General features: G+C 48.0%; 1 protein-coding gene across 2 annotated transcripts in view; it reads right to left on the bottom strand.

The window, feature by feature from the left end:
• Positions 1 to 22,901, bottom strand: part of ssbp4 (single stranded DNA binding protein 4) — an 84,094-nt gene that overhangs the window by 25,118 nt on the left and 36,075 nt on the right. For both annotated transcript variants that reach the window (XM_067968574.1, XM_067968575.1), the window contains one exon: positions 765 to 854. In XM_067968574.1, the coding sequence (XP_067824675.1) occupies positions 765 to 854 (90 nt within the window). The remainder of the gene's footprint in view (positions 1 to 764; positions 855 to 22,901) is intronic.

The following is a 22,901-nucleotide window of genomic DNA, read 5'->3' as shown; positions in this document are numbered from 1 at the left end:
AGGTTGTCTGGGCCTGGATGCGGCTCCAAAGAGGCAGCTAAATTTTGTTTTTTAAGCTTAATGTGGGAGGAGGAGCAGGATTGCTCGTTCCGGCTCCACTGCCGACTCACGATCGGCCCTCCGACCACCGACATCATTATAAATCAGGCCCCAATTTTTAGGCCGGTCTCCCACCTTCCACTCTCCGTAAACTTGAGCTCATCCAAAACTCTGCTGCCCCGTATCTTAACTCGCACCGAGTCCCGTTCACCCATCACCCCCTGTGCTCGCTGACCTACATTGGCTCCCGGTCCGGGAACGCCTCGATTTTAAAATTCTCATCCTTGTTTTTAAATCCCTCCATGGCCCTCGCCCCCCTCCCTATCTCTGTAACCTCCTCCAGCCCCACAACCCTCCGAGATCTCTGCACTCCTCCAATTCTGGCCTCCAGCTCATCCCCAATTTTAATCGCTCCACCATTGGCGGCCGTGCCTTCAGCTGCCTGGGCCCTAAGCTCTGGAATTCCCTCCCTGAATCTCTCCGTCTCTCTCTCCTCCTTTAAGACGCTCCTTAAAACCTACCTCTTTGACCAAGATTTTGTTTGATAATCGCTCCTGTGAAGCGCCTTGGGATGTTTCGCTACGTTAAAGGCACTATATAAATGCAAGTTGATGTTTTTGGTTATAGACCCGCGAATGGGCCAGTTTCCAACCCCAAGGTCTTGAAACTCACCCACCTCCTGCAGGCCGCCCCAATTACCTGTACGTAGTTTAAGCTGCGAGTACCTGAAAGAAGCCGGGTGGCAGGGCAGTGCCAGGTGTCCCCTCGCTGGGAGCCATGTTTCCAAGCACAGGGCTGGGAGCTGCAGCTGCACTCTGCAAAAAACACAACCACAGTCTTACAGTCCACTCTTCAGGCCAGCGGGGGGGGCTCGCTACATCCCCAGCGAGAGGGGGCCTCTCCCTGACACAGTCAGACACCAACAGATACCAGAAGAATGCAGTAAAAACCATCGGTCAGTCACTGGTCACTAAACACGTCACATCCCCCCACTCCCAGGTCAGTCACAGCACTCGGATTAGAGAGAGGCCCACTGATCTCTCCAAACACCCAACATCAAAGCAAAACAGATCACCAGTCACACATTATAGAGTGAGTTACAGGCTGGAATCTAATTGAGGGGTTCGGGGAGTTTATATATAGAATAACAGATACCCGGGAGAGAGTTACAGGCTGAAATCTAATCGAGGGGTTCGGGGGGTTTATATATAGAATAACAGATACCTGGGAGTGAGTTACAGACTGGAATCTAATCGAGGGGCTTGGGGAGTTTATATATAGAATAACAGATACCCAGGAGTGAGTTACAGGCTGGAATCTAATCGAGGGGTTCGGGGGGTTTATTTATAGAATAACAGATACCTGGGAGTGAGTTACAGACTGGAATCTAATCGAGGGGTTCGGGGAGTTTATATATAGAATAACAGATACCCGGGAGAGAGTTACAGGCTGAAATCTAATCGAGGGGTTCGGGGGGTTTATATATAGAATAACAGATACCTGGGAGTGAGTTACAGGCTGAAATCTAATCGAGGGGTTCGGGGGGTTTATATATAGAATAACAGATACCCGGGAGTGAGTTACAGGCTGGAATCTAATCGAGGGGTTCGGGGGGTTTATTTATAGAATAACAGATACCTGGGAGTGAGTTACAGACTAGAATCTAATCGAGGGGTTTGGGGAGTTTATATATAGAATAACAGATACCCAGGAGTGAGTCACAGACTGGAATCTAATCGAGGGGTTCGGGGGGTTTATTTATAGAATAACAGATACCCGGGAGTGAGTTACAGGCTGGAATCTAATCGAGGGGTTCGGGGGGTTTATATATAGAATAACAGATACCCGGGAGTGAGTTACAGACTGGAATCTAATCGAGGGGTTCGGGGGGTTTATATATAGAATAACAGATACCCGGGAGTGAGTTACAGACTGGAATCTAATCGAGGGGTTTGGGGAGTTTATATATAGAATAACAGATACCCGGGAGTGAGTTACAGACTGGAATCTAATCGAGGGGTTCGGGGAGTTTATATATAGAATAACAGATACCCGGGAGTGAGTTACAGACTGGAATCTAATCGAGGGGTTCGGGGGGTTTATTTATAGAATAACAGATACCTGGGAGTGAGTTACAGACTGGAATCTAATCGAGGGGTTTGGGGAGTTTATATATAGAATAACAGATACCCAGGAGTGAGTCACAGACTGGAATCTAATCGAGGGGTTCGGGGAGTTTATATATAGAATAACAGATACCCGGGAGTGAGTTACAGACTGGAATCTAATCGAGGGGTTCGGGGAGTTTATATATAGAATAACAGATACCCGGGAGTGAGTTACAGGCTGGAATCTAATCGAGGGGTTCGGGGGGTTTATATATAGAATAACAGATACCCGGGAGTGAGTTACAGGCTGGAATCTAATCGAGGGGTTCGGGGGGTTTATGTATAGAATAACAGATACCCGGGAGTGAGTTACAGACTGGAATCTAATCGAGGGGTTCGGGGAGTTTATATATAGAATAACAGATACCCGGGAGTGAGTTACAGGCTGGAATCTAATCGAGGGGTTCGGGGGGTTTATATATAGAATAACAGATACCCGGGAGTGAGTTACAGGCTGGAATCTAATCGAGGGGTTCGGGGGGTTTATATATAGAATAACAGATACCCGGGAGTGAGTTACAGACTGGAATCTAATCGAGGGGTTCGAGGGGTTTATATATAGAATAACAGATACCCGGGAGTGAGTTACAGGCTGGAATCTAATCGAGGGGTTCGGGGGGTTTATATATAGAATAACAGATACCCGGGAGTGAGTTACAGGCTGGAATCTAATCGAGGGGTTCGGGGGATTTATATATAGAATAACAGATACCCGGGAGTGAGTTACAGGCTGGAATCTAATCGAGGGGTTCGGGGGGTTTATATATAGAATAACAAATACCCGGGAATGAGTTACAGGCTGGAATCTAATCGAGGGGTTCGGGGGGTTTATATATAGAATAACATGGAATTACATCGAATGTACAGCACAGAAACAGGCCATTCAGCCCAACAGGTCCATTCCGGTGTTTATGCTCCACACGAGTCTCCTCCCTCCCTACTTCATCTCACCCTATCAGCATATCCTTCTATTCCTTTCTCCCTCATGTGTTTATCGAGCTTCCCCTTAAATGTATCTATGTTATTCACCTCAACCACTCCTTGTGGGAGTGAGTTCCACATTCTCACCACTCTCTGGGTAAAGAAGTTTCTCCTGAATTCCCTATTGGATTTATTAGTGACTATCTTATATTTATAGCTCCTAGTTCTGGTCTCCCCCACAAGTGGAAACATCTTCTCTACGTCTACCCTATCAAACCACTTTATAATTTTAAAGGCCTCTATCACGTCACCCCTTAATCTTCGTTTTTCTAGAGAAAAGAGCCCCAGCCTGTTCAATGTTTCCTGATAGGTATAATCTCTCAGTTCTTTGCACCTTCTCCACTGCCTCTATATCCTTTTTATAACATGAAGACCAGAGCTGATCACAGTTCACCAACTTTGGTCCAACCAAGTTTCTATAGAAGTTTAACATAACTTTTTTTCAATTCTATCCCTCTAGGAATGAACCCCAGTGCCTGATTTGCTTTTTTATGGCCTTATTAACCTACGTCGCTACTTTCAGTGATTTGTGCATCTGTACCCCCAGATCCCTCTGCTCCTCTACCCCATTCAGACTCTTATTATCCAAGCAGTATGTGGCCTCCTTATTCTTCCTACCAAACATACCATCTCACATTTATCTATATTGAAATTCATTTGCCAATTACATGCCCTTTCAGCAAGTTTATTAATATCTTCCTGTATTTTGTCACCGTACTCCGTATTAACTATATCCCCCAATTCCAATCCCGAGTCCAAATCGTTTATGTAAATGGTGAACAACAGCGGTCCCAGGAGTGAGTTACAGGCTGGAAACTAATCGAGGGGTTCGGGGGGTTTATATAGAGAGTAACAGATACCCGGGAGTGAATTACAGACTGGAATCTAATCGAGGGGTTCGGGGGGTTTATATATAGAATAACAGATACCCGGGAGTGAGTTACAGGCTGAAATCTAATCGAGGGGTTCAGGAGGTTTATATATAGAATAACAGATACCCGGGAGTGAGTTACAGACTGGAATCTAATCGAGGGGTTCGGAGAGTTTACATATAGAATAACAGATACCCGGGAGAGAGTTACAGGCTGAAATCTATTCGAGGGGTTCGGAGGGTTTACATATAGAATAACAGATACCCGGGAGAGAGTTACAGGCTGAAATCTATTCGAGGGGTTCGGGGGGGTTTATATACAGAATAACAGATACCCGGGAGTGAGATAGAGGCTGGAATCTATTCGGGGGGTTCGGAGGGTTTATATATAGAATAACAGATACCCGGGGAAGAGTTACAGGCTGAAATCTAATCGAGGGGTTCGAGGGGTTTATATATAGAATAACAGATACCCGGGAGAGAGTTACAGGCTGAAATCTATTCGAGGGGTTCGGGAGGTTTATATATAGAATAACAGATACCTGGGAGTGAGTTACAGACTGGTATCTAATTGAGGGGTTCGGGGGGTTTATATATAGAATAACAGATACCTGGGAGTGAATTACAGACTGGAATCTAATCGAGGGGTTCGGGGGGTTTATATATAGAATAACAGATACCTGGGAGTGAGTTACAGACTGGAATCTAATCGAGGGGTTCGGGGAGTTTATATATAGAATAACAGATACCTGGGAGTGAGTTACAGACTGGAATCTAATCGAGGGGCTCGGGGGGTTTATATATAGAATTACAGATACTCGGGATTGAGTTACAGACTGGAATCTAATCGAGGGGTTCGGGGGGTTTATATATAGAATAACAGATACCCGGGAGTGAGTTACAGACTGGAATCTAATCGAGGGGTTCGGGGGGTTTATATAGAGAGTAACAGATCCCCGGGGGAGAGTTCCAGACTGGAATCTAATCGAGGGGTTCGGGGGGTTTATACATAGAATAACAGATCCCCGGGGGTGAGTTACAGACTGGAATCTAATCGAGGGGTTCAGGGGGTTTATATAGAGAGTAACAGATCCCCGGGGGAGAGTTACAGACTGGAATCTAATCGAGGGGTTCGGGGGGTTTATATATAGAATAACAGATACCCGGGAGTGAGTTACAGGCTGGAATCTAATCGAGGGGTTCGGGGGGTTTATATATAGAATAACAGATACCCGGGAGTGAGTTACAGGCTGGAATCTAATCGAGGGGTTTGGGGAGTTTATATATAGAATAACAGATCCCCGGGGGAGAGTTACAGACTGGAATCTAATCGAGGGGTTCGGGGGGTTTATATAGAGAGTAACAGATCCCCGGGGGAGAGTTACAGACTGGAATCTAATCGAGGGGTTCGGGGGGTTTATATATAGAATAACAGATCCCCGGGGGAGAGTTACAGACTGGAATCTAATCGAGGGGTTCGGGGGGTTTATATATAGAATAACAGATCCCCGGGGGAGAGTTACAGACTGGAATCTAATCGAGGGGTTCGGGGGGTTTATACATAGAATAACAGATCCCCGGGGGAGAGTTACAGACTGGAATCTGATCGAGGGGTTCGGGGGGTTTATACAGAGAGTAACAGATCCCCGGGGGAGAGTTACAGGCTGGAATCTAATCGAGGGGTTCGGGGGGTTTATATAGAGACTAACAGATCCCCGGGGGAGAGCACCGTCGTTGAACGTAGACTGTCCGTGTACCTTTCCTATTCTATGGTGGTGCCAGTGTCTCCTGCCACTCTCAAATGTATTTTCAAGTCTCTTTTTATCTTTTCCCTTTGGGTTCACCCTGATTTCCAGTTGCAGTTCAGGAGGAGGGTTGGTGCAGACTGACAGCAGCTGGATCGCTGCAGTGGAATGTGGTTCAGTGTTATCATGAGGCAGGACTTGGTGAAAGTGTTAAACGTAAGCTAAGCGGAAGAAACAGAAAGCAATCTGTCTCTGATACTCCCACACAGGCACCCATCCCCATTCACCCTTTGCAGGCAATAATCATCCTCTCTCCCCTGCCCGCCCCCCCAGCAGTCCCCAGGCTATGTACCACACATCACTCTGCACCTCCTGCAACTCCCCGGCCAATCAGGGAATGTTTTATTGGGACCCGGCCATGCATACTAATAAGCGAACCATCGAACGGCTTCAGCAGAAGCTGCTTCCCAGCAATTCGAACACCAATATCATTATAAAGACCGCCCGAGAATCATACAGTGACTGCGGGGGCACAAGGCCAGGCCAAACAGGGGCAATTGTGTTCCTTCCCTCTTCTTATTTGTTGGGATACAGGCTTCATCTGCCCCGTCAGCTCTTAGCTCCATCACCCAAGGGGCCATTTGTCACACAGAAGTCTAGACAATGTTTGCAGGATATTCAACCATGAGTGGCATCACTGCCAAGCCCGAGACACAAACATATACAAACACACCACACATATACACACAGATACAAACTGCACAGACTTACATATACGTACACACACTCCACACATATACACACGCACACACAAACCATATATGCACACACAAACCACACATACATATATACACATACAAACACAAACCACACATGCACATACACACACAAATCACACGTACATATACACAGACACAAACCACACGTACATATACACAGACACAAACCACACGTACATATACACAGACACAAACCACACGTACATATACACAGACACAAACCACACGTACATATACACACACACAAACCACACGTACATATACACAGACACAAACCACACGTACATATACACAGACACAAACCACATGTACATATACACAGACACAAACCACACGTACATATACACAGACACAAACCACACGTACATATACACAGACACAAACCACACGTACATATACACAGACACAAACCACACGTACATATACACAGACACAAACCACACGTACATATACACAGACACAAACCACACGTACATATACACACACACAAACCACACGTACATATACACAGACACAAACTACTCCTCTAATGCTGGACTTTTCCTCCCCCCTCACCCCCTACTCAACTGTGCCTTTGGTTACCCATTCCACCCTCTCCATTTCCCTCCCCTTCTCCCCTCTCCTTGCCCCTCCCTGCCTATTGTGAAGTGCTCTGAGTTGTCTCACTGTCTCTGAGCAGTGCTGTATAAAGGTTATATTAAAAGAAAAACATAAAAATGTCTGAATCTATTCCCCCTCCTCTCCAGCGTTTTTAATGATACCAATTGGACTCAGCCCTGATCTAATAGCACTGCCTGCTTCCAGTCTCACTAGTTCAGCAGCAAGAAGGTTAAACAAAATATGTAAAACATGGAATAGATATGCAAAAATAAAATTTCAAAAAGCTTTAGGAGAAAAGAGCAGAATTTTAAATCAGGGCAGATAGAGGGAACGAAACCCAGAGGTTTGCTTGTCTCTGCGTCTGACCCTTCCCCTCTCAGCCACACAGAACCTCTCCACACTTCACTTCTTCAACCAGTGGTGTATTCAAAATTATTAAAGATTAATTGGGACAGGGGCACATCAGGAGCTGCTGTATTCTCCCGTCTGTAGTCCAATCCATCCCTCAGTCAGATGAAGAGGCTCCACTACCAGTAACCATGGTAACCCCAGCTTCCTCGGCCTCTCCAGTGCCCATTAAAACCCTTTACCTGTCAATCCTTCATGGTCCCCGAGAGTCAGGTCTGTACCAAAAGCCCACAGGCGCCCGCAGGTACCACAAAAACACAATTCAACTTACAGCTAACATTTGGGCTGTAACTTTTTAAACAGGCAATGTTCCCCACATCAAACCAGGGCTCGTAGCTCTGCTTATTTCTTTATTAATTCTGGGGATGTGGGTGCCGCTGGCGAGGCCAGTATTTATCGCCCATCCCTAGTTGCCCCTTGAGAAGGTGGTGGTGAGCCGCCTTCTTGAACCGCTGCAGTCCATGTGGTGAAGGTTCTCCCACAGTCCTGTTAGGAAGGGAGTTCCAGGATTTTGACCCAGCGACGATGAAGGAACGGCGATATATTTCCAAGTTGGGATGGTGTGTGACTTGGAGGGGAACTTGGAGGTGATGGTGTTCCCATGTGCTTGCTGCCCTTGTCCTTCGAGGTGCTAGAGGTCATGGCTTTGGGAGGTGCTGTCGAAGAAGCCTTGGCGAGTTGCTGCAGTGCATCCTGTGGATGGTACACACTGCAGCCACAGTGCACCGGTGGTGAAGGGAGTGAATGTTTAGGGTGGTGGATGGGGTGCCAATCAAGTGGGCTGCTTTGTCCTGGATGGTGTCGAGCTTTTTGAATGTTGTTGGAGCTGCACTCATCCAGGCAAGTGGAGAGTATTCCATCACACTCCTGACTTGTGCCTTGTAGATGGTAGAAAGGCTTTGGGGAGTCAGGAGGTGAGTCACTCACTGCAGAATACCCAGCCTCTGACCTGCTCTTGTAGCCACGGCATTTCACCAAAAGATGCAATTATAAATATCACCAATTACGTCTGTCAGAATCAGTAACATATTCACTTCTATTGGATGTCCATCCCAACTCCCCCGGAGTTGGTGACTGTTGCTAGGCTACTGTTCCATGGAAACCAGCCACCCTCTGGGACCATACCCAAGTGTCCGTTCTTCATTGGTGAGCCTAGACAGTTGTGTTGATAAGCTGTTTGACCACAGGGTGCGTCACAGCCGATACTGATCCTGCCCTGGCCCCTCCTTCGTCCAACGGTACTGAGGCCAGTTCTACTCATCCAACTGCTGCCCCCGCTCAGATCAAATAATTCAGCTCTCGGGACTGAGGCTGGGCATTACTGGTCAGTGTGGGTCAGTACCACACCAACTGACACGTCCTCAACCCATTCATTATTAAAAACAAAATAAGTTTTACTGGTCCAGAATCCTTTTAACTCATTAATCAAATCATTCACTGTGTAACTGTACAGAGTCACTCTTTATTCAGGGTAAGGGTCACTCACTGTGTAACTGTACAGAGTCACTGTTTATTCAGGGTAAGGGTCACTCACTGTGTAACTGTACAGAGTCACTGTTTATTCAGGGTAAGGGTCACTCACTGTGTAACTGTACAGAGTCACCGTTTATTCGGCAGGGTAGGGATTTGGATGAATGACTGCACACCAGAGCAAAAAATGTCTCATGCATGAGATTTCACGTTCAAAGAATCGATGAGTGAGAGAGTTCAGGATGCCACTCACTCACTCACTGACTGTGCTAGTTTCACTCAGTCGGACTCTCTCTCCCTCAACTCTGGGTTAGGAGGTCGTGGGATTGAGCTTTACTCCAGAGACTTGAGCCCATAATCCAGGCCGACACTCCCCAGTGCAGTACTGAGGGAGCGCTGCACTGCCGGAGGGTCAGTACTGAGGGAGCGCTGCACTGGTGGAGGGTCAGTACTGAGGAAGCGCTGCACTGGTGGAGGGTCAGTACTGAGGGAGCGCTGCACGGTCGGAGGGGCCGTACTGAGGGAGTGCTGCACAGTCGGAGGGGTCAGTACTGAGGGAGTGCTGCACGGTCAGAGGGTCAGTACTGAGGGAGCGCTGCACGGTCAGAGGGTCAGTACTGAGGGAGTGCTGCACTGGCGGAGGGGCCGTACTGAGGGAGTGCTGCATGGTCGGAGGGGCAGTACTGAGGGAGCTCTGCACTGTCGGAGGGTCGGTACTGAGGGAGCGCTGCACTGGCGGAGGGTCAGTGCTGAGGGAGCACTGCACTGGCGGAGGGTCAGTGCTGAGGGAGCGCTGCACTGGCGGAGGGTCAGTGCTGAGGGAGCGCTGCACTGGCGGAGGGTCAGTGCTGAGGGAGCGCTGCACTGGCGGAGGGTCAGTGCTGAGGGAGCGCTGCACTGGCGGAGGGGTCATTAAACCAAGGTCCCTGTGGGATGATCTACAGGATCTCCGGCATCGAACAGTTTGAAGGTTCGGCCAGGAGTTCTCCTGATGTTCCTGGCCAAAACACTCCTCCCTCAATCAAAACTAGACTAAACTGCTCATCCATCCCATTGCTCTTTGTGGGATTTTGTTTTATTAAAAAAATTGGCTCCCAAGTTTGCTGATATAACAACAGCGCCAATAATCCAAGGTAACCGATTGTCCGTTCGGTGTTTTGAGATGTTTGAGGGACGAAATAATTCAGGAGGTCAAATCGAGTCTTTCTTACTTACGGGGTTCAATTCACAGATGCAATTCCTTATCTTCATGTGTGAGCCCAGTGAGTGTCAACCAGCTATTCACCCATTGAGGGCATCACTGACAATTTATTGTCACACGATGCTCACACCTACAGTTTCCAGCAGGAACCCAGGATGATCTCCCACCCTCCCCCTCACCCGCCCTATTCTGGGGGTCCTGAGTTCTATGCTGACTTACCTGATCACAGCCGAGAATGGAGTGAGAAAAAGAATGTTGGTCGGGCGTTTCTGAAACGCCTGGGAGCAGAGACGGCCTTCCAGAGGCACAGACACAAGGTGGTGGTGGGCACATATCTGTTGGATCCCAGGTTCTCTCTGTATTTCTCCCGCCCCAGCCTGGCGGAGGGGGGAAGGGGGAGTATTTAGGGGGCAGAGGCGGCTCTCCGTCAGTTGAAACATGCAGCTGAGCTCTGGCTCGGCCTTGCTCCCCGACAGCTGCAGCATCAATCCGGTAAATTAATTACTGCTAAACAAATCTGTCGGGAAAGACTCAGCTTCCCAGCAGTGATCACCAGGCAGGGTGCTGGGCGCACTGCCCACTTACAGTAAGTGGCAAACAGCGGGCTTAACCCTTTCACTTCCCATTACCTGTTAGCAGGTCTGATACACGGCCCCTAATGGTGCTTTCCCTCAGTCTCCCAACACCATGGACCACAAACTCGCTGCAGGAAACATCACACTTAACCAAATAAACCATCCCCTCGAATTACTCCCATTCCCACCGGCAGACCTGTACCCCAGTATGGCACCCCAATGTTACTTAGTTTGGAACGATACAATCCATAACCGTACCGCTGGGTATTTCTCCACAGTTGATGCGTGTACATTTCACACATCCACCATTCCACTTTGTTCCAGCGACCCATTCACTCCCACCACAGCTCAGTAACTCTGAAGGGTCATTCAGCACAACAACCCGTACCCCAGTGAGAGTCAGTGCCCGTGGAACCCGTACCCCAGTGAGAGTCAGTGCCCGTGGAACCCGCACCCCAGTGAGAGTCAGTGCCCGTGGAACCCGTGCCCCAGTGAGAGTCAGTGCCCGTGGAACCCGTACCCCAGTGAGAGTCAGTGCCCGTGGAACCCGCACCCCAGTGAGAGTCAGTGCCCGTGGAACCCGTGCCCCAGTGAGAGTCAGTGCCCGTGGAACCCGTACCCCAGTGAGAGTCAGTGCCCGTGGAACCCGTACCCCAGTGAGAGTCAGTGCCCGTGAAACCCGTACCCCAGTGAGAGTCAGTGCCCGTGAAACCCGTACCCCAGTGAGAGTCAGTGCCCGTGGAACCCCGTACCCCAGTGAGAGTCAGTGTCTTTAGGAGAGATAGGGAATAAACTGAAGGATCAGATTTGAGATCATCTGAGACAATTTTAGTTCCTCCCCGGAGAGCTCCTGTGAATCAGAATAACTGGCACGAAAAAGCACCAGGCAGCGAAGAGTTAATGGTCAGCAAGCTGTAAAAGAGATTAAATCTCATTCGGTAAAACTCGGAGAAAAAAACCCTCAAAAATGATCCAAATTAAAATATAATTTTGCCATCAGTCCGGTTTCTTTCGACATTAAGTCTGGAACATCAGGCACAGGCCCAGAGAAGCCACCAAGCTGCCCAAACGGTCGCTGCTGATTAAAGCTCGACTGACAGACAATTACATTTACACTCACCATTAGTGAATGATCCCATGTTCACTGTGTCTAACACGGGTCAGAGCCCACATTAACCGGCAGCGCAGGTGAGGGCACGACCGACTGGACTACCTGCTCTTCTGACACTACCAAGTGTGCGACTAATTGCCCTCAATTAATGGTGTTAATTGCAATCAGACAAACAATATTGATTAGTGGGTCCTTTCTGGGAACTGCAGGTAAAGGACCTGATGCTGAGGAGCTTGGTGAGCAGGCCGAGACAACACTGTCATCACCATCACACCAGCATCTTTCCACAATCATAGTGCTTATTATACACAACGGGGGGGGGGAGACGCACGGTCTTAAAGGAGGGAGGTGGCACGGTGGAGGAGATACTGAGGGACAGAGTCGGCGCCCAGCAAGGTGGCTGACAAGAGCGGCTGCCCATTGTGGAGTGGAGGGACCGTGACGTGGGCTGGTGTTGGTGGCTGTACTCCTTCCCCGATCCAGATTTACCCCCCCCCCACCTCGCCCCCAGATGAAGGACAGACCTCCACAAGCACTGCCTGCCCTCTGGTACCTCACAGTCTAAATAATTCTTCATGTGTCGGACTGGACCACCAAGTGTCGGTGAGCTATTCAACTGTGGAGGCTGGTCGGTGGGCTATTCAACTGTGGAGGCCAGTCGATGGGCCATTCAATTGTGGCGGCCACCATGGACGAGTCCCACCATGTTGAGGAGGGGGGGGAGCGCAGTAGAGACCGTGGCTTTTTTTTCCCTTCCATCACTGAGTCCAGTTCCAGTGCCCTGTTCCCAGCTGTGGTCTGCTAATTCAACACAGACAGGAGTTTGAACCAAACAACAACAACTTGCATTTATATAGCGCCTTTAATGTAGTAAAATGTCCCAAGGCGCTTCACAGGAGCAAATCAGACAAAAATGTGACACCGAGCCACAAGAAGAGACATTAGGACAGGTGACCGAAAGCTTGGTCAAAGAGTTGGGTTTAAGGAGCATCTTAAAGGAGGAGAGAGAGGCGGAGAGGTTTAGGGAGGGAATTCCAGAGCTTAGGGCCCAGGCAGCTGAAGGCACGGCCCCCAATGGAGTGATGGAAGTGGGGGATTCTCAAGAGGCAAGAATTGGAGGAACGCAGAGATCTCGGAGGGTTGTAGGGCTGGAGGAGGTTACAGAGATAGGGAGGGGGGCGAGGGCCATGGATGAGAATTTTAAAAATCGAGGTGTTGCTGGACCAGGAGCCAATGTAGGTCAACGAGCGCAGGGGCCTTCATGGCCGACATTGTCCAGTACCACACCAGGTGGCATATTTACCCACGGGGTCACTGGGGGCGTTGGCTGTTATTTTTTGGCAAGTGTTGCAATAAACTCTTGCTGATATTGCCCACACAACAGGCTGGGCTGGACGTTGACAGCTGTGGCTCAGTGAGCAGCACCCTTACCGCTGAGTCAGAATGTTTGTGGGTTCAAGTCCCACTCCAGAGATTTGAGCCCATAATCCAGGCTGACGCACCCAGTGCAGTACTGAGGGAGTGCTGCACTGTCAGAGGTGCTGTCTTTCAGATGAGACATTAAACTGAGGCCCCGTCTGCCCTCTCAGGTGGATGTAAAAGATCCCCTAGCACTATTCAAAGAAAAGCAAAGGAGTTCTCCCTGGTGTCCTGGCCAATATTTATCCTTCAACTAAGATCACTAAAAACAGATTATCTGGTCATTATCACATTGCTATCTGTGGGATCTTGCTGTGCACAAATTGGCTGCCATGTTTCCTACATTACAATAGTGACTACACATCAAAAGTACTTAATTGACTGTAAAGCGCTTTGGGACGTCCTGAGTTGGTGAAAGGCGCGATAGAAATGCAAATCTTTCTTTCTTTAGTTGCACAAATACTCCATCAAGATCCAAGGACAAAACTGACACACTGGGAGTACGGCCCTGAGTCAGACCAGGAAGATTCCAGGTTCCATCTCCAGTCAGCTGGGCCAGCCAAAGGGACAGTACAATTGGACTCAGTGCCCAATGGCAGGGGGGAGGACGTGAGGGGGGAAAAGGGGGAGAGGGTCCACCCAGCGGCCCCTGCTGGCAAGTGAGTGCATCTGCAGATGGCGAGCAAGAACAGGATTGGGCTCGGCTGCGATGCTCCCCAAAGTTCAATATCTCACCGACACTCATGTCTAGTGTTACACATGAAGAACTATAGTGAGGTATTAGAGGGCAGCAGGCGCCCATAGTTCCCGTACCCCAGGAAGGGTCAGTGCCCGTGGAACCCGTACCTCAGTGAGAGTCAGTGCCCGTGGAACCCGTACCCCAGGGAGAGTCAGTGCCCGTGGAACCCGTACCCCAGTGAGAGTCAGTGCCCGTGGAACCCGTACCCCAGGGAGAGTCAGTGCCCGTGGAACCCGTACCCCAGTGAGAGTCAGTGTCTGTGGAACCCGTACCCCAGGGAGAGTAAGTGCCCGTGGAACCCGTACCCCAGTGAGAGTCAGTGCCCGTGGAACCCGTACCCCAGTGAGAGTCAGTGCCCGTGGAACCCGTACCCCAGGGAGAGTCAGTGCCCGTGGAACCCGTACCCCAGTGAGAGTCAGTGCCCCTGGAACCCGTACCCCAGTGAGAGTCAGTGCCCATGGAACCTGTAGCCCAGTGAGAGTCAGTGCCCCTGGAACCCGTACCCCAGTGAGAGTCAGTGCCCCTGGAACCCGTACCCCAGGGAGAATCAGTGCCAGTGGAACGCGTACCCCAGTGAGAGTCAGCTCCCGTGGAACCCGTACCCCAGTGAGAGTCAGTGCCCGTAGAACCTGTACCCCAGGGGCGTTGCAGTGAGGGTTAATACAGTGCGCTCGTTAAGCTGCTGGTTATCTTGTCTGTGGAGCTTTGCTTCTCTCCGTCTCCCTCTCCCCCTCCTTTTTAACACTTAATTAATCACCGGGTGCTGGGGAGCTGCGGATCGAGCCATGCCATTGGCTGCTTCAGTGCTGTGTCTCCTCCAGCACCGCTCCCTGGGGAGGGAGACTGAGAACCAGCACACGGGGGATGGGCACACACAAATAGCACTGCCGCACGGACACAGGCATCCGCCAGGTCCTAGTGCCCGGCCAGTCCTGCACGGCATAGTGGGAGAGTCAATTTCCCTTCCCTGGGGAATGCACAGTCCACGGGCACTGACTCTCCCTGGGGTACGGGTTCCACGGGCACCGGCTCTCCCTGGGGTACGGGCTCCACGGGCACTGACTCTCCCTGGGGTACGGGCTCCACGGGCACTGACTCTCCCTGGGGTGCGGGCTCCACGGGCACCGACTCTCCCTGGGGTGCGGGCTCCACGGGCACCGACTCTCCCTGGGGTGCGGGCTCCACGGGCACCGACCCTTCCTGGGGTACGGGGTTTAACTGACATCCAGTACCTCATCCAAGAGCCCATCTTGATCTGACCAAGGGGTTTAAAATAATGAGGGGAATTGACACCATCGAATGAGAAAGGCCCATCGCTCTGGTTGGGGAATCCAGCAGAATGGGGACGACATCTTAGACTTTGAGTTAAACCGGTTCAAATCAAAACACAAAGAGCTGTGAGAATATCTAACACCCGGCCGCAGAGGTACAGAATCAATTATGGTGTTTAAAGAAGTGAGTATTATGGACTAGAGAGTTATTGGGGGGGGGCGGGTGGGAAACGAGAATCGAGCTGACAAAATGGTGGAGCAGGCAGGATGGGCCGAATGACTGACTCGAGTTCTAGGTTCCTACCTCTGAGCCTAGAGAATGCACGGCGCAGGGTTATTTGACTGTGTGAGGCATCGCCGTCTGAGCCTGCTTCCCGTCCTCACCCAGTGCTCCCGCGCCTGCCCTTTCCAGCAGGAGTCTGCCACTGCAGAGGCTACTGGTAGCGTCTCTATCACTCACCCCCTCCCATCCAGCCCCAGCTCACTCAGCACAGACAGCGATGGAACCTGGGGTCTGCTGGCACGTGTGACTCAGCATTACTAGTTGGCATTTATCAATCAGGGCGGCAAATGCATTTTAAATATTGGCCCAGACTTTGCTCCAGCCGGTGAATGAACGGTGCCCTCCGTTACATAAGAAATAGGAGCAGGAGTAGGCCCTAGGGCTCTCGAGCCTGCTCCGCCAAGTTAGTTAGACTTGCCCCTTGCCCGTTTAAGCTCCATGAGATCTTTTACTGGAAGTTGCATTAAGTGGGAGATAGAAACGGCACGGCCCCCTTCCCTTCCCCGACTACAGGGCATCTGGGACCTGTGTGAACGGGGCTGTGTATCCCAATAACCAATCTGTGAAATGAACAGGGCAGAGTCTGAACTAGGAAATGTAAATTAGAGTGAGTGAATTCAATGTCAAATCAGGTACAGAAAGAGAAATAGAGAGGGAAAGAAAGAGAAAAAATAGACAGAAAGTAAAAGGAATTTAAAAAAAAATTTAAACATTTAAAAAAAATCTCCAACAACAATTAAAAGGCAAAGGTAGTTTGGAGGACGAGTTCATGGAATGCATTCGAGACAATCTCCTGGAACAATATGTCATGGAACCAACCAGGGTACAGGCTATTTTAGATCATGTATTGTGTAATGAGACAGGATTAATTAGTAATCTCACAGTAAAGGATCCTCTGGGGAAGAGTGATCATAATATGATAGAATTTCACATTCAGTTTGAGACTTAAGTACTTAAGTCTGAAGCTAGAGTCTTAAACTTAAATAAAGCCAATTATATAGGTATGAGAGGCGAGTTGGCTAAGGTAGATTGGGAAATTAAATTAAAGGGTGTGACGGTAGATAAGCAATGGCAAACATTTAAAGAAATATTTCAGTATTCTCAATGAATATACATTCCATTGAGAAATAAAAACTCCAAAGAAAAAGTGACCCATCCATGGCTAACTAAAGAAGTTAAGGATAGTATTAGATTAAAAGAGGCCTATAATGTTGCCAAGAAGAGTAGTAGGCCTGAGGATTGGGAGAGTTTTAGAAACCAGCAAAGGACAACCAAAAAATTGATAAAAAGGGAGAAAATAGAATATGAGAGTAAAATAGCAAGAAATATAAAAAATATAAAATATGTAAGAGCTTCTACAAGTATGTAAAAGGGAAGAGAGTAGCAAAAGTAAATGTTGGTCCCCTAAAGGTAGAGACAGGAGAAATTATAATGGGGAATCAGGAAATGGCAGATGCGTTAAACAAATATTTTATATCTGTCTTCACAGTAGAAGATACAAAAAGCATACCAGAAATAGTGGGGAACCAAGGAACTAATGAGAGTGAGGAACTTAAAGTAATTAATATCAGTAGAGAGAAAATAGTTGAGAAACTAATGGGACTAAAAGCCGATAAATCCCCTGGACCTGATGGCCTACATCCGCGGGTTCTAAAAGAGATGACTGCAGAGATAGTGGATACACTGATTGTGATTTTCTAAAATTCCCTAGATTCTAGAACAGTCCCAGCAGATTGGAAGGTAGCAAATGTAACCCCGCTATTCAAGAAAGGAAAGAGAGAGAAAACAGGAAACTACAGGACAGTTAGCCTGACATCAGTTGTTGGGAAAATGCTGGAATCCATTATTAAGGAAGTGGTAACAGGGCACTTAGAAAATCATAATATGATTGGGCAGAGTCAACATGGTTTTATGAAAGGGAAATCGTGTTTGATAAATTTATTTGAGTTTTTTGAGGGTGTAACTTGCAGATAAAGGGGAACCAGTGGATGTCGTATATTTGGATTTTCAAAAGGCATTCGATAAGGTGCCACATAAAAGGTTGTTACACAAGATAAGGGTTCATGGGGTTGGGGGTAATATATTAGCATGGATAGAGGATTGGTTAACGGACAGAAAACAGAGAGTAGGGATAAACGGGTCATTTTCAGGTTGGCAGGCTGTAACTAGTGGGGTGCCGCAGGGATCGGTGCTTGGGCCTCAGCTATTTACAATCTATATTAATGACTTGGATGAAGGGACCAACTTTAATGTATCCAAGTTTGCTGACAATACAAAGCTAGGTGGGAAGGTAAGCTGTGAGGAGGACACAAATAGTCTGCAAAGGGATATAGACAGGTTAAGTGAGTGGGCAAGAAAGTGACAGACGGAGTATAATGTGGATAAATGTGAGGTTATCCACTTTGGTTGTAAAAACAGAAAGGCAGATTATTATCTGAATGGTGATAGATTGGGGAGGTGCAACGAGACCTGGGTGTCCTTGTACACCAGTTGCTGAAAGCGAGCATTCAGGTGCAGCAAGCAGTTAGGAAGGCGAATGGTATGTTGGCCTTCATTGCAAGAGGATTTGAGTACAGGAGTAGGGATGTCTTACTGCAGTTGTACAGGGCCTTGGTGAGACCACACCTGGAGTATTGTGTGCAGTTTTGGTTTCCTTATCTGAGGATGGTCCTTGCCATGGAGGGAGTGCAACGAAGGTTTACCAGACTGATTCCTGGGATGGCAGGACTGATGTATGAGGAGAGATTGGGTCAACTAGGCCTATATTCACTAGAGTTTAGAAGAATGAGAGGTGATCTCATCGAAACATATAAAATTCTAACAGGACTAGACAGACTAGATGCAGAGAGGATGTTCCCGATGGCAGAACCAGGGGTCACAGTCTCAGGATACGGGGTATGCCATTTAGAACCGAGATGAGGAGAAATTTCTTCACTCAGAGGGTGGTGAACCTGTGGAATTCTCTGCTACAGAAGGCAGTGGAGGCCAAGTCATTAGATGTATTCAAGAAGGAGATAGATATATTTCTTAATGCTAAAGGGATCAAGGGATATGGGGAAAAAGCGGGAACAGGGTACTGAGTTAGACGATCAGCCATGATCATTTTGAACGGCGGAGCAGGCATGAAGGGCCGAATGGCCTACTCTTGCTCCTATTTTCTATGTTTCTATAATGTGGGGAAATGTGAGGTTATTCACTTTGGTGGGAAGAATAGAAAACCAGAATATTTTTAAAATGGTGACAAACTTTTAAATGTTGGTGTTCAGAGAGATTTGGGTGTCCTGGTACAAAAAACACAAGAAGTTAGCATGCAGGTACAGCAAGCAATTAGGAAAGCAAATGGTATGTTGGCCTTCACTGCAAGGGGTTGGAGTACAAGAGTAAGGAAGTCTTACTACAATTATACAGGGGTTTGGTGAGACCACACCTGGAGTACTGTGTACAGTTTTGGTCTCCTTATCTAAGGAAGGATATACTTGCCTTAGAGGCGGTGCAACGAAGGTTCACTAGATTAATTCCTGGGATGAGAGGGTTGTCCTATGAGGAGAGATTGAGTAGAATGGGCCCAAACTCTGCTGTTTAGAAGAATGAGAGATGATCTCATTGAAACATATAAGATTATGAGGGGGCTTAACAGGGTAGATGCTGAGAGGTTGTTTCCCATGGCTGGAGAGTCTCGAACTAGAGGGCATAGTCTCAGGATAAGAGGTCGGCCATTTAAGACTGAGAATAGGAGGAATTTCTTCACTCAGTGGGTTGTGAATCTTTGAAATTCTCTACCCCAGAGGGCTGTGGATGCTGAGTCGTTGAGTGTATTCAAGGCTGAGATCGACAGATTTTTGGACTCTAGGGAATCAAGGGATATGGGGATCGGGCAGGAAAGTGGAGTTGAGGTTGAAGATCAGCCATGAGCTGATTGAATGATGGAGCAGGCTCGAGGGGCCGTATGGCCGACTCCTGCTCCTATTTCTTATTTGTAAACAATTTTACAACACCAAGTTATAGTCCAACGATTTTTATTTGAAATCTACAAGCTTTCGGAGGCTTCCTCCTTCCTCAGGTAAACACCTATTTCTTATGTTCTTAAAAGCTGAAAGACTGAAACTCCACACTTGTAAGGCCCAGTGTCAGAGAGGTTGACTGGCAGTAATTAACACTTACCATTAAACGGGTACTTCGGCTTGAAATGACTTGCGTTAACTTTCTGTGGCGAGTTTAGTTCGTATCTACTGCGCAAATACAGTAACTTCACGCCGTTCAATGGTGAGGCAGACAGCGAGATGCCATTTTCGCAAAGCTAATGGCAGAGCGATGCTTCTCGGACAGCAACTTTTGAATTTCCACGTTTAACTGCGCATCTGCCCTCGCCTGAAGTTGCTGGGAGATTTGCGTGTTTATAACCGTGAGCGCCATTAGTCTCACCGTTATTTTGACAGCAAATTCTGGGCCAAAGAAATGAAAATATTCAATTCCTTTCCCTTTACTTGGATAAGATTATGGATTCTGATTTGAACCAAACTCTCTCTGAGAACGGTGGGGTCGGGGGGGCGCGGTGTTTGTCTGTAAACAATCAGACATCAGGACAGTTCAGTCTCACAAGGAAACAGCAAAACCCTGGCCAGACCTGCACCAGATTTAAAAACTCCCTTCCCTCTTCTCAATAAAGACTGGATAAAATGGCTGCCTAGCAACGAACAAATGATTAAAAGGACAAAAGGACACAGATTAACTACAGTGAAGCTCCCTCCCCCAATGGCCTCCTGTGTACAGGCCCTGACAGGGATGGCACTGAGTCACACAGACCAGAAGGTCCCAGATCCCCATCCTGGGCCTTCGTCTGAGCTGAGATATTTCCACTTGTGGGGGAGACCAGAACTATGGGCCATAAATATAAGGTAGTCACCAATAAATCTAATAAGGAATTTAGGAGAAACTTCTTTATCCACAGAGTGGTTAGAATGTGGAACTCGCTACCACAAGGGAGTAGTTGAGGCGAATAACATAGATGCATTTAAGGGGAAGCTAGATAAACACATGAGGGAGAAAGGAATAGAGGGATATGATGATAAGGAGAGATGAAGTAATGTGGAAGGAGGCTCATGTGGAGCATAAATGCCGGTATAGACCAGTTGGGCCGAATGGCCTGTTTCGGTGCTGTACATTCTTTGTAAGTCAGCTGATCCCAGCACGTGTCAGCTTGGCAGCACTCTCGCCCCTGAGTCAGAAGGTCGTGGGTTCAAGCCCCACTCCAGAGAGTCAAGCCCGTAATCCAGGCTGACACTCCCAGTGCAGTACTGAGGGAGTGCTGCCCTGTCAGAGGTGCCGTCTTTCAAATGAGGTGTTAAACCGAGGCCCCGGCTGCCTTCTTGGGTGGACGTAAAAGATCCCATGGCACTACTCGAAGAAGAGCAGGGGAGTTCTCCCCTGTGTCCCGGGGCCAATATTTATCATTCAACCAACATCACTAAAACAGATTGTCTGGTCATTATGTCATTACTGTTTGTGGGATCTTGCTGTGTGCAAATTGGCTGCCGCATTTCCTACATTACAACAGTGACTACACTTCAAAAAGTACTTCACTGGCTGCAAAGCACTTTAGGATGTCCTGAGGTTGTGAAAGGTGCTATATAAATGCAAGTTGTGTGAAAACAATTCTTCTAACTTCTCCCTTCCTTCTCTTAGTGGTAAAATCCTGAGTTTAGGCCCCCCCTACTTGCCAAATATTTGACCGTTCACACTTTCAAAACCTTTTCCATTTTCAAAACCCTCTATTCGATTCCCTCGCTCAACCTTCTACTCCAGTGAAAAGCCGTACATTTCTCACGCCTTTCTTTGTACTCTCTCATCTCCACTGTCCCCTTTCCATGACTCAAAGATCCTTCCCAACTGCACGCAGTCCTCCAACTAACCGTGGCCTAACCAGTTCAACATTACTCTTTGCACTGCGTGAATCATGACTTGGATTCTTGTGCAGAGACAGGATGAGATGCACAGATCATCATCTCCACTCACACATTCTGGGCACCGCACTTTAGGAAGGATGTCAAGACCTTGGAGAGGGTGCAGAGGAGATTTACCAGAATGGTACCAGGGATGAGGGACCTCAGTTAGGTGGAGAGACTGGAGAAACTGAGATTGTTCTCCTTAGGGCAAAGAAAGTTAAGGGGAGATTTAACAGAGGTGTTCAAAATTATGAGGGGTTTTGATTGAGTAGATTGGGAGAAACTGTTTCCAGTGGTGGGAGGGTCGGTAACCAGAGGACACAAATTTAAGGTAATTGGCAAAAGAACCAGAGACGACATGAGGAGAATATTTTTTACGCAGCGAGTTGTTCTGATCTGGAATGCGCTGCCTGAAAGGGCGGTGGAAACAGATTCAAGAATAACTTTCAAAAGGAATTGGATAAATGCTCGAAGGGGAAAAATTTACAGAGCTATGGGGAAAGAGTGGGGGAGCGGGACAAATTGGATAGCTCTTTCAAAAAGCCAGCACAGGCATGATGGGCCGAATGTCATCCTTCTGTGCTGTATCATTCTATGATTGTATGAAAAATGGCCAATTAGACCAGATACCACAAAACCAACATGAGCCAGCACCTCGAGCAGAGGAAGAGAAAGATGGACAAACACAAGTGATGGAAAAGAATAAAGTATCTGTGATCTATATTGAATCTATTAAAAAATCTTCCAACAGTGCACAATTCCTGTCAGTTTTTTCCATTATAAATTCCTATGTCAACATTTCTAATGGGAAGTTCCTATGTAAACTCGTCACACTGTAATGACACCCGTCCCTGGCAGTGGTAGCGCCCCCATGGCAGGAGGCGCAATTACAGCATGACAAGTTTACACAGGCAGTTTCCATTGGAAATGTTGACATAGGAATTTATAATGGAAATATAAAAATAAGGGCAGAATGGGTTACTTTAAAATGGGACACGTGCTGATTCAATTATCCACCACACTTTAATCCGGCTTCAACTGAAAACTACACTTGGTTTTCACTCCCTGCGTGAAAAGTCATCAGAGATCCGATTCGTTTTTAATATTTATAATAACCTGAATAACACACGTGCATAACTTGCCCAAATAACCCAAGGAGGGCAGCTGATTAATCAGCCATCGTTGCATCAACTGGAGCCACTTCACTGCAGCACATTTCTCTGCCACTAGAGGCTGCTAACGCTCTCTATAAACATACCACACTCTTTCGGGGCTGCTGTCTTATAGCAAGCAGAGCAC

The sequence above is a fragment of the Heptranchias perlo genome, chromosome 29 (genome assembly GCF_035084215.1).
Source record: "Heptranchias perlo isolate sHepPer1 chromosome 29, sHepPer1.hap1, whole genome shotgun sequence".
In the NCBI taxonomy this organism is placed as follows: domain Eukaryota; kingdom Metazoa; phylum Chordata; class Chondrichthyes; order Hexanchiformes; family Hexanchidae; genus Heptranchias; species Heptranchias perlo.
Note: the sequence above shows the minus strand (reverse complement) of the source record. Positions and strands in the feature narration are given on the sequence as shown.